This window comes from Myiozetetes cayanensis, unplaced genomic scaffold, assembly GCF_022539395.1.
Source record: "Myiozetetes cayanensis isolate MyiCay16 unplaced genomic scaffold, myiCay2020 scf17, whole genome shotgun sequence".
NCBI lineage: Eukaryota > Metazoa > Chordata > Aves > Passeriformes > Tyrannidae > Myiozetetes > Myiozetetes cayanensis.
Genome location: NW_026087378.1, coordinates 16,560,667 through 16,573,068, shown reverse-complemented (window position 1 = coordinate 16,573,068; position 12,402 = coordinate 16,560,667). Strand labels below are relative to the sequence as shown.

The following is a 12,402-nucleotide window of genomic DNA, read 5'->3' as shown; positions in this document are numbered from 1 at the left end:
CAATTAAATCAGGCTTTGCTCATGCAGTTTCCCTGGTCTTCTCACTGCCTAGTAATTGTCAGGTGCAATCAGAAAAATCAACAGAGAGCTGTCCAGCCTTTCCCAGACCACCTTTGCTCTATTCTGTCCTTCTCAGCATGACTTCTACACCCTCTCAGAGCAGGAGGCAGGTGCTGGCACAGGGATCCTGTGCTGAGGCTTGGTGGTCCTGGTCCAGGCTGAGCAGGGATGGCAGGCACAGATCACCCAGCCTGGGAGCCCCAGGGCTCTGGGCCCAGCTGAGCCTTGGCAAGCAGGGGACCCCGAGGATGGGAGCAGCACGAGGTACCACCCACCCTGTCCCACAGAGCAGGCTTCAGGAGCAATGTGGTGATGCCCAAACTCCACCCCTGGCAGTACACGCAGCCTTGGCTGCCGTGCCAAGACAGGCATTGTGCCACCCAAGGTGGGCGAAGGCAGGTGGGTTCCCATCCACAAGGAGGGTAGACGTGAGAATGGTGCAGTCCAGCACCCTGCCCTCAGTGCTATCACAAGCACTGTCACCAGGAGGGCAGGGCAGGGCGGGCAGGGACCTGTGGCACCGCTGCAAACCTGCAGGAGGGGCAGCCAGGCAAGGCGGGCCGGGCAGGCTGTGACCAGAACCACCCCTTGCTTCTCCACAAGTGTCCCCAGTGCCATTTGGCAGCACTCACCGCTCGTCCTCCTTGTCCTGGGAAGGAGGGCTGTGGAGCAGCAGACGGGGAGAGGGGAGGGAGCTGCTCAGCAGGCTCACGCCTCCGACATGTGCTGCGCGCAGCTCCGCCAGACCGCAGGATCTGGCTCACTGAACGTGTGGAAGCAACACTTCTCCGTGTCTCACTTTACAAAGCCCCAAACAATAACTGTCTGTCGCTGCACAGGAGCTTAGGAGAAACATAAGTTGCTATTGGCATGGTGCACGGCAGCCTTCCTCTTACACAACACCAGCAGATGTGAAAATAGCCCAGTGCTGCCTTGTGCGTTCCTCTGACCTCCTGTTTGCTTCTGGATCAGATTCCAAAGCTGGATCTTAACCTACAAGAGCCATAAAAGCAAAGGATTTGGCCCTATCAGGGACCCCTCCATAATCTAAGACAGATGCGCTCCGTGTAGAGGAACACGGTGAGGGTTTATCAGGGCAGGGAAGAGGCTGAGGCAGGACCACCCTGTGCTCCACAGCACAGCCAGGGCAGCCCCCGCACTGGCATCACCCCCTGCTCTGGAGGGACAGAAGAGCTGGAAGCTCTTGCAAGCCAGGACAGCACTCAAAACCTCACATCCTACTGCTCAGCCCACACTGAAGCTGCCTCCAGCCCCACCTGCCCTGGCAAAGGGAGCCCTCTGAGGTCCCCATGTCCCCAGGCCCGACGGCCTAAGGGTCATGGTGCTGCCAGAGTCGGCACAGCTTGGGTGATCCCCTCCAACTCTGCAAGGTGCTCCTGGCCTTTCTCACCTGCTTGAAGAGCAGAGACTGACTCCAAAGCCAAACCCAAAACCACCCTGGGACATACAGGAGGGAAAAAGCACATGGAAGAGAAATTGGTCCTGAAAATGTGAAAAGGTAGCAGGAGAATAAACTGAAGGATGCTAAAGACACATGATAAGAGGGAGAGATCAGTAACCATCAATGAAAGGGCATCCCTGAGAACAATGTGCATAAATAAATTAATGTTTCCAGGGTCCCCAAGGGTATCCAGTATCTCTGCTCTGGAACTGCAGCAACCCCCAGCAGCAGAGGAACTTCCTAAGATGCAAGACAAGAAAACAAGACAAGGGCTATTGCTGTTGCAGGGGAAGGGATCAGTGAATGAGTTGTCCTCCAGGCAGCTCTGTGAGACACAGGGCTGCTCCCAGGGCTGTGCTGCACCTACGCTCCAGCAGTGCTCCCCTCTGACCCAGCATGTGCTCATCCCCATGTTCCTTGGTGGAAATGTCACACGACAGAAAAGCCCTGGAGTCCAACTCATCCAGGAGTCCAAATCTGCTCCTGGAAGCTCCAGACCCTTCAATCTCCCTGTGGTCCCTCTGGTGCTGCCACAACCTGCCCACAGGTGATGCTGCCCCTGACTGGGTCACCCACCAGCAGCTGTGCAGGGGCCTTGGAGCCCACAAGAATGTTTTTAGCCAGCAATGAGCCACCGACCACCAACTGCACCAACTGCAGGCAGCTCACACGTCAACGTGCCGCAGGTTCGTACACGAGGAACTAACAGAAGATACAGAACACCTCCAGCCCCACACACGCTGGAGGGATTCCTACCTCTGCACACAGAGCCACAGGGTAACAGGCAGCAGCAGAGGAGTGTAATTCTAAGACTAACACATGAGACAATCCGCAGATCACGGCTCGAACGGGAGGGCGAAAGGTGGCCTTAGAATATAATCCACTTCGGGAGCTCTTAAATCTCTCCAATACAACACAGAGCCCTTTAAGCAAAACTAAACAACTTCCTTTAGACTAAATAAATATTAAACCTAAGTGATGCATTAATTTACTCCAGTTCACCAAAGGCTAACTCCTACCCAAACTGATCATTATAAAAGAAATCCTATAATCCCTCGCTCCCATTCAGGCTCAAAACATGTAATCCTGTGAATAAATCCAGAAAGAAAGTGTAACAAAATGGGCAATAAAAACTTACAGCATTCACATCTTTTCATCTACCATTAATACTGTAAACACTCACTCGAAGGCCCTCGAGTATGACTAATCTAATGTTTTGGCTCCCAACGCTGATCGCCGAAGGAGCTCCACTCTCACTGTGACACCCAGCAAGCTCCACTGCCCTCCAGCTGCAGCCAGGACACCCCCGGAGTGCCCAGCGCAGCCATCCCCACCTCACATCCCACAGAATGCTGCAAAATCAGCACAGAACGGAGCAAGTATGGTTCTAATAGCACCAGAGCAGCGCAGAGCTTTCTTTTTTTTTCCTTTTTTTTTTTTTCTTTTTTTTTTTTTTATTATTTTATTGCTTTGGAAGCCTGCAAGCTCCAACTGTATAAATGCCAATAACTTTGTTTTAAGGCTGCTGAAGTAAGAGATCAGATTTTAGCAAGTGCTTTCCAGGCATCCAGCCAAACTTTTTCTGATTCACTAAAAGCACCAAAGGGAGGGGGAAAGGGAGGGGGCTGGAGGGCTGATTAACTTCAGTTACCGCACAAGCACAAAAAAATGTCTCCCCGTTGCAAAGGGTGCTGGCGCTGCGAGCCCTGCGCAGCCTGTTATTCCTGGGGCTTGAAAAAAAAATGCACCAGAGAAATAGAGCAAACACCTTCCAACCGCAGGGTAATTTACAGCTGTGGATCCCTCTCCTGCTGAGGAGGCTGCTCCACTGGGGGAGGCTCTCCTGGTGTTGGGTTCGAGCTGCAGTTTATGGTGGGGATGAGGAAAAAAAACGTGACCGGGGATTTTTTTGATGGGTGGGGAACCAGGGGATGGGGCTGGTCTGGGTTTTAGCTTAGCCAGAGGGATAGAGCCCCCTCTGAGGCTGTGGCTGTGCTCATCCAGGACCATCCCTTGCTGCTGTTGGGGATCTGGAGATGGTTAGCAGGTGCAACCCTGGCCAACACATCACACGGGGCCAAGGGGTGGCACAGGCATCCCCCAGTCCTGAGGAGATGGTGGGCTGGAGCCACTGGAGCAGTGGCACCTGCTCTGCCCAGCCCCGCAGGTGGGTCTGCTCCAGGATGCCCCACTACAGTCCCTGTGGCAGTGAGGTGTGTGGCCATGGGGCTGTTGGGAGGCAGCTGCCATCCCCATCCCCATCCCGCGGGCGCCTGGGCTGCAGAGCTTCGCCGCTCAGGGTGTTCCTCCAACGGCTTCATTCCTGCCGAGGCAGGATCAAAGGCTGGAGCTGACTTGGACGGCGTTCTACTGAATAATGGGGAGGGAGCACACAGCCTCCTTCTCCTGGCTAGGGAAACTCGTGTTTTTCAAAGTATCGGTTTTTTGGGAGTAAGTTCCCAAAGAGAGAAAGGGGAAAAAATAAAAAAAAAAAAAAAAAAAAAAAAAAAAAAAAAGGAAAAGAAAAGAAAGAAAAAAAATAAAGGAGGGCGAGTAGGAGAGCGCCTGCTCTTCCAAGGCAAGTGCATCAATCAACATTGTGCAAGGAGAGTCCAGCACTCCCTCTCACATCATTAGCCAGGCTAATGCACTCCAGAGGATCCCGCTACGGCAGGCTACCGGCGCACCGGCTGCTCCCCAGCCCCGCACCGGCGGCACAGCCACAACCGGGCACGGAACGGGAGCGGAGCGCGAGGGGCAGTCCCGGTCCAGGGCAAGTGACACTCCAGCATCTGGTGCGGGGCTCGGTTTAATACGGCTATAAAAACTAGAGGGAAACAAGTGAAAGCCCCAGCCAAACCTGCCTGGCACTCGAGGTCAGCACGCCGCCTTTGTTTCTATTTTACAACCAAAAGCGAGAGAGGACAGAAAGGACACGTACCTGTACCTGAAAGCACAGCAGCAGGAAATGTAAACATCTGGAGAGGAGAAAAAAAAAAGCAACAAAAGATCAAATGATGTGGTAAAATGGTTGAAGTTGGGTGTTTTTGCTTTTTTTTTTTTCTTTGTTTTTATTTGCAATTTTTTAAAGGGCACAGAGCGATGCTCCGCTTATAGAAAGGCTTGGGTCCCAATTACCACCTGGTTGCAAGGAAAATGCAACCGGAGCCTCCAGAATGAAAGTTGTTTAAAAAAAAAAAAATTTAAAATATTTTTAAAAATTTAAAAATAACAATAAAAAATACATTTAGAAATATGTCATAATCCTTACAGGCAAGTGCAGGCTGAGAGCAGTGAATACATCGCTGGGCGAGGAGGGGGTTGGCCGGCGGCTGGTCGCTAGCGGAGCGCAGTCCCCCGCCGCCGCGCTGACATGGGAGCGATCCGGCCGGCGAGCTCCGATCCGCGCCGCGCTGCTCCGCGCCGCTCCGCGCCGCCGGGAAGTTGTGGTACCGCCCGCTCTGCCTCCGCCGAGTGACTCGTCAGGCATCAGCTCTCCTCTCCCCCTGTCTCTCCTCCTCCTCCTCCTCTCCCTCTCTCTCTCTCTCCGCCTTTGGGGGGGATGAAGGTGCTTATTGTCAGTAACTTCCGATCATCAGCAAGTGCCCCCCCGCGCCCCCCCGGGCCGGGCCGGCCCCGCCGGGCGGATGGAGCCTCTCGGCCGCCGCCGCCGCGCCCCGCTCCGGGCTGCGCCCCGCGCCCGCTCCGCGCTGCGGGCGGGCGGCATCGCGGGGCGCGGAGCGGGAGGCGGGATCCGCCAGGGCGGCCCCCGGGGCTGGCACCGCCTGCGCGGAGGGGGCACCGCCCGGCCGGAGGGCAGCGCCGGCCCGGGAAGCCTTTTTTTTAAAAAATGAGCAAGGGAGGGGGGCTCCGGCTCCCCCGCGCCCTCCCCTCGCCGCTGCTCGCCCGCATCCCCCGGCACAGCGGCCGCTGCCCCGCTCCGCTCCGCCAACACGTGTGTCCGCTCCGGGGCCGCTCCGCCCTTACCTCCGAGCGGGCCGGGGCGCGTCCCGGTCCCGGCCGGCCCCGGGCGGGCGGCAGCGGGGCCCCGGCAGCCCCGGCGCGGGCCGGGACACCCGGCCGGTCCATGCCCGGCTCCGCTCCCCGGCGGGGCGCGGACAGCGGGTCGGGCAGCGCCGGGCTCGGTGCGGGCTCGGCTCCGCACGGCTCGCCTGCCCTCCAGCGGCCGCTCCGCCGCCCCGCACCGCCCGGCCCCGCCGAGCCGCTGCCCCCGCCTCGCGTTTGGGGGGTTTTTGATGGGTTTTGGGATTTTTATTTTTTTTTTTTATCTTAAGAAAAAAAAATTCACACACTGAGAGTGTGCGGTAACTCTTTCCCCGTGTCTGAAAGCTCGTTTATAGCAGACAAGATGCCAGGAACCGTTAACCTCCATGCATAGCCGAACTCTCCACAGAGCGCCCAACGTCAGTTAACACCTTATTAAGTGAGAACATAACCACAGCTCACAACTCCGAGCTTTCCACATTCTCCACTCGAATAACAGCATCGGCACAGGATGTCGGGCCCAGCTGCTCCCACTGCTGCAGGGACCGAGTCACTTGCTCCCTTGGCACCTCAGCCCCAAATCAAGCAGCATCTTTAATCTCTGGAGTTCAGCACTGGGGACCCTTCAGGCACCAAGTCTCAGGGTGTTTCAGCCCATAGTTTCAGGCCCAAGAGGCACAGAAAACATTAAGAAGTTCTAAAACAGTGACCAAAGTAAGCCCTTATAAAACCTCCAGTACTAACACGCATCTATCTAACAGACTTCATACTTCTGGTCTTCTGAATCTGCAAGTCAAAAAAAAAAAATCCAAACCGCTGTCAGTTGCTGATGTCACCAACATCAGAGGCCCCAGGCATCCCTGTCACGGCAGTCCCACAGCACCTTGCCACAGCTGAAAGCTGTTTTCACAGGTGCCCAAGACCATCAGAGCCACCATCTGAACCCTACAAGTTGAGCTCACTGAGATGCCTGCTCTGGAATGTTACAAACAGAATTTGGGAACTGGCAAGATTACAGTATTTAGCTTCGATGTGAAAATATTCCTTATATTCCTAATCACCCCCAGCGCCTGATTTTCTGGCAGCACTTTGGGCGGGAGAAGCCCATCCTAGACTATCTTACACTGTAGGGTGCTGCTCAGTCAGCCACAGGAGAGGCACCCATGGCATAGGGTCAAGCCCAGTGTTTCCATATGCATCAGCCCTCCCTGAGTCCAGCATCTGCTGCCCAAGGAGCCCCTGCACACACGGGAGCTCTGCAAAGCCAGAGTGTCATTCCTCTGTGACACTCACAGCCACTTGTACTCACCTGTGAGCACGAGCTTTGATTGCTCCTCAGGCTTTCCATGGTGGCAGCCCCATCACCTGCCTCCAAGAAAAGGCTCTGCCCAATGCCCAAGCTGGCCCAGGGCTGCTGCACCTGGATGGAAGCAGAAAAGCTAGAAAAGGAATTTGAAGCTGCTGCTAACATTTATAATTTTAATTGCCCCACAACAGCAGGGAAAGTTAGAGCAGCTACAGCAGAGCTGTGAGCTCCGCGTGGAAAAACTCACAAGTGATGCTGGCCCAGCCCATAGTGACACACCAAGTGACCACTGTAACCCAACTCTGGCCAAGGGACCTGGATCCACACAGGGCAGAAGGCACCTGGACACCTCTTCAAACAGCACAAACTGCCAGGGCAACACCAGGGATTATTTTAAGGAGGGCACATAGGGTTGTTTGTTTTTTTTTTCAGTTATTTTATTTGCAATCACACGAGTTCTTAATTTAAACCAGATCCATGTTTTGTGCCTCATTAGTCTGGAAAAACTCTTTAATCTTTAATATCCCAATAGTTACCTGGAGAATAATGCCAACATTGGGCCAGTCTCAGGCTACCAGCCTCGAGGAACACAGACAGGCACAGAATAGAGATGTGGCATTACTATGTATCTCATATACAGAAATACAATCTAGCTGCACGTTGTTACAAATGTGTGTGTACATATATATGTATCTATGACATATTAAAAGCTCCATGGTGTTGCTCCACTGCTGAAGGCTGCCGTGTGATCTGCGCACACCCAGCCAGAGCAGCCAACGCCCACTGCAAAATCTTTAAAGCTGTTTATTTTTCACACAGCACGCTCCAGGTGTGAAGGCTGGGGCAGGAGGGTCCTGAGAGCTCGATCTTCCCAACACTTTATTAAGCAGGTTGGTCTGTGCAGTGCAGGGTGTCCCTGGGAGCTCTCAGGGTTGCTGCCTCCCACTCACCCCTGCAAATGCCTGAATTAAGGCTGTATCCTACAGGGCCTCGGTGGCTTATTGGATTAGTGGCCGCTCTCCAGCAGCTCAAATCGAAGTCTGAGCAGCATGACCTTTCACTTGCAGGGCAGTGAAGGTGCCCCTGGTGAAATGAGCTTCCCTCGCCCTGCTCCAGTGGTCCATATCACACGAGGAGTGGGCATTTCACAGAGCATGAAGCCCTTTCAATGGAGCCAAGGACTTAAGAGCATGCTTGAGTGGGAAGCCTTCCCACCCCCTGGATGCCCCTTTGGAATGTGAATGAGAAGCCAGCAGGAAAGGCCAGCACAGGATCTGGCCCCGCTGCATCTGGCACGCCAAGATTTAAATTAAAATGAAAAAACCTGGGCTGATGTTTTACAACGACCAAGTTCAGCTCTACATCCCAGCCCTGCCACTGGTGAGCAAACCTGCGTGCTGTTTGCTCCTGTCGTCTGCATCCCCAGCCTTGGGCTGTTTCAATAAGAAGTCCTCAATGAAAATCAGATAGAAGAGGGTTTCTGCAATTGAAATCTCCAGTAAAAGCAAAGACAACTTTCAGACTGGCTGGGGTGCATGTTCTGTCTTTCTCCCGTTAACACACAAAAAGGCAATTCCTTCCCAAGGTAAGAAGGGCTTCTGTCACATAGCCTGGGCAGACAGGGAGAGAGGGGATGCTTTGCAGTTACCACCATTTGACAGAAGAGCCCCCTCAAAACAACCCTGAACTGATGCCCAGGAGGACAGGACTCATCAGCACCATCACATTCAGCCACAGTCTTGCAGAAGGAACATGGTGAAGAACAGTCAGGAATGGAAGGGATCTTAAGGATCATCTCATTCCACCCCCTGCCATGGGCAGGGACACCTCCCACTAGCCCAGGTTTCTCCAAGCCCTGTCCAACCTGGCCTTGGACACTTCCAGGGATAGCCACAGCTTTTCTGGGCAAGCTGTGCCAGGATCTCCCCACCCTCACAAGAAGAATTCCTTCCCAATATCCCATCTAATCCTGTACTCTTGCAGTGAGAAGCCATTTCCCCTTGTTCTGTCCCTTTATCCCTTGTCCAAGTCCCTCTCCAGCTCTTTTGGAACCCCTTTAGGCCCTGGAAGGGGCTCTCAGGTGTCCCTGGAGCCTTCTCTTCTTCAGGTTCAACAACCCCCAGCTCTCCCAGCCTGGCTCCATAGCAGAGGTGCTCCAGCCCTCAAAGCATTTCCACAGCTTCCCTGGCCTCTTCATATAAATGAAATTCCCATAAAAATTCTGCAAACCTTTTGCAAGTCATCAGTGTGGCCACTCACACATGGATACTCACATATGGGAGAACAGAGCAGGTGGTACAAAACAAACCAATCCACATTTTGTAGATTCAAATGCATTCCCTGAGGCAGAGCCCTTTGGTGTTTGGATATTTTGGAGTGGTGCAGCCTTGGCTGGTGCCTGGTGAAGGACCTGTGGGCCATCAAACTGAAGGTGCAAGGCTGGAAAGCTGCTGGTGCTCAGCCCCTGAAGCTCAGAGATTTCCCTGCATGCCAAGAGGCAGAGGGAAGGCCCACTCACCAGTTAACTCCAGATGGAAGTTGAGTTTTAGCACACTGAAGTTTTTCTCCTGGATATAAATGAACTATGGAGGAACAAAAGCAACCCAAACCATTCGTTGACAGCTTTTACCCACGGATTTCACCAAGCCCTGAGACAGACGAAGGGACATAGCACAGCCCCAAGGTGTGTCTGCAGCCACTACGCTGTTCCCTGGACTTTGAAAGCACAGGGAGATGTAAGGAACCAACTGAAACACCGAAGAAAGGTGTAAATACAGCCAAGGCAGAAATGCTGAACTCCCACACCAAGCATTGGAAACGCTATCAGAACATGTATAGCAGCTTTCCTTCACTAGACTGAAAAAAGAAGCCAAAGCAATGCTTTTGCTGCTGGCTGCCCTGTGCTCACTCTTTTCACCTGGTGACCATTGAGCTGTGCTTTATAAACCCCACAAATCCCACACCGAGCTGAAACACATGAACTGCAACGCCCCATGCCAGCCAGGGGGGATGGCTCAAGCAATCAGAGACTTCAGTCCTGCAAATACAAGCATCAATCCCCTGCAGCAACCCAGCACCTGGGTGGGTTGGGGCCTGGAGACTGGCACTGCTGAGGTGCAAGTGTGGCACGACCCCATTGTTTCAGCAAGAAATATTTGCTATTTAATCGCTGCTGGAAAGCCCAGTTGCAAAGAGGTGAAGTTTATCCAGTCTGGAGGCTGCATAAAGGCAACACAGCCATCACCCAGAATTAAGCAGAGACTATCTGTGAGGAATGATGTGAAGTACCTCAATGGTCACAGATGTCTCAGCCCAGCTCTGCTGGAGTTTTCCATGCTGTGACCAGGGCAGGCTTCTTTTGGCCACCAGGAACTCCTGCCTTGGGGAACACAGGCTGGAAAGGCACTTAATGTGTGCCAAATATAAACGAGGATATAACAACAGAGTAATGGAAGAAGAAATACAAATAATAGGATATCAAGCATGGCAGCTCCATTCTGCAGCATTAATAAGAGGACAACAACCTGGGGCAGCGTTCTGTGGACTGGGGGGGAAGGAGCTGGGAGGAGGCAGAGCACGGAGTCCTGGAAGGGGAGAGGTGGCCAGGACATCCCCAAAAGCCACTAGCAACCAGCCTGGTGCTGCAGCAAGGCCATTCCAACTCCAGAGAGAGCAGGGATGCTCCCAAGAGCTTCTGCAGGTAACAAGCCTTTCCTGGACTTCTTGGGAACAGAGGCAACCACAGCATCCCTTCCAGCTCTAGACCACATGGGTGCCTCATGGGCCCCTGCAGAGGGAGAACCCACCACGCTACAACCCTGACTCTGATCTGTATCATTACTTTGTAGAAGATAAACCCAACACAGCCTCTTATTCAGCAGGCAGGGGTTCAGTGTTTGCCAAGGTTTTTCTCTACCAGAACACTTCTTGAATTTCAGTGGGATTTGGGGACTGTCACCTCAGATTCCTCTGAAAGCTCCAGCATACTCATTAAACAGACCTCAGTGCTTTATTAGCAGAGCAATGAGGCAAATTAAATCACATGGACATCTCAAGCTAGGGAGAGACCAATGGATTAGTTCAATACCCTGCTCTCCTGGGTAGCCCCTCAGGCAGCACATGCCCCCACCCTGTGTCCCCCAGCCTGGCCACCCCTGCCCTGTGTCCTGCTTTTGTCCTCCTATGAGCTCCCCTCGATCCCAGCACCCAGGAGCATTGCAGCTGCCCTCTGAAGCCTGTGGCAGCTGCTTGAAAGCTTCTGAAGAGAGGCAAGAACAAGCCAACCTCTGCAGACAACCCTACATGAACCAGTAGGAAATTCCACTTTCCAGCCTTTGCACCGTATTAAATCCAAGGGCTTGGCTCCTCAGATTTATATTCCTCTATGGTTTCATTTTTCCCTTAAAAAAAAAAAAGAAAAAAGAAAAAAAAATCACAAGCTGTTAAGCTTCAAAACTTAGTATTTCCTTAACTTGGAGCTTTTCAGCTCAACACCTCTTAAACAGAAACCTCTTTGACTGAAGTCTCCTGAATTAAGCTGTCTCCAGCAAGTCACCATCTCAAACCCCTGTCTGTGGGGTGACTGTTCCCTTCCCACACCACCACTGTGGGCTCTTGCCCCCTGCCCCAGCGGCTGTCAGGGGTGGTGCACACAGCTGCAGGCACTGAACTGCTGACACGCTGGACTCTCACTGCCCTCACAGACAGCACAAGTGACTGACTGAGTGACCTTTGAGCAGCTCAGGGTGGGCCATGAGACAGACACAGGGCAGCTTCCGAAAACAACACTTGGGAACTCGTGTTTCTACTAACCCTTCTGAAGGGAAGCTGCAGGGCCACACCTCCTTCAGAGCAGGAACTTAAAGAATATAAAGGGTGGATTTCATGCAGGAGTACCATGCTTGCAGTGGTGTTCAGGCTTTTTCTGGAGCCCAGGGAACAGCAGTGCTGCTCCAACAGCAGTGGGTAGAGAAGACTGGAGGAGGAAAAGATGAGGATCAGAAGACAGAAATCTGAGGAGCAGTGAAGGGACAAATTAGCAAGGAGGTGGCTGTGACAAGATGTACAAGTGGGAATGAGTCGGAAGGGAGTACTTAGAAACAAAAAGCTAAAGGGAAGTAGAAGCATCTCTCCTAGTTCGAGACCCTAAAAGCCAAGATCCCCAAATTCCCTGTGCTCCTGTGGTCTCTGGAGATCACAAGGGCTGGCTGGGTTCCCTGCACTACAGTGGTCCCGTGACGTGTTACCACCCTTGGATTTTAACTGACTATATCTACTTTCATGGAGAAAATTTGAAGGAAAGGCTTGAAAGTATGGGAAAAAGAGTTAAGGGGCAGGTAAGAATGTCCTAAACATCAGAAATGGCCTTATTACTAAATTGAAAGCTTTCCTTAATAGCTATAGTTGTCCCCATTCTCGATGTGCTCACACACACACGTTGACATACACAGAACAGCTGAGGCAGCAGGTACTTTGGGAGCTCACAGCAATGCTGAGATAATACTTAACTGCCTCCATATAACATGATATGGGTCATTAGAAGCCTCTCACCAAGGACATTCTTGGGAAA

At 52.8% G+C, this 12,402-nt stretch overlaps 1 protein-coding gene across 1 annotated transcript in view; it reads right to left on the bottom strand.

Annotated features, from left to right (window-relative positions):
• The window catches only part of FGF18 (fibroblast growth factor 18), a 73,207-nt gene extending 68,140 nt beyond the window's left edge, over positions 1-5,067 (bottom strand). The window contains exons 1-2 of the mRNA XM_050312121.1: positions 4,794-5,067; positions 4,464-4,500 (exon numbers count right to left, since the gene is read on the bottom strand). Of these exons, the coding sequence (XP_050168078.1) occupies positions 4,464-4,500; positions 4,794-4,825 (69 nt within the window). The 5' untranslated portion in view covers positions 4,826-5,067. The remainder of the gene's footprint in view (positions 1-4,463; positions 4,501-4,793) is intronic.
• Between the last annotated feature and the right edge of the window lie 7,335 nt (positions 5,068-12,402).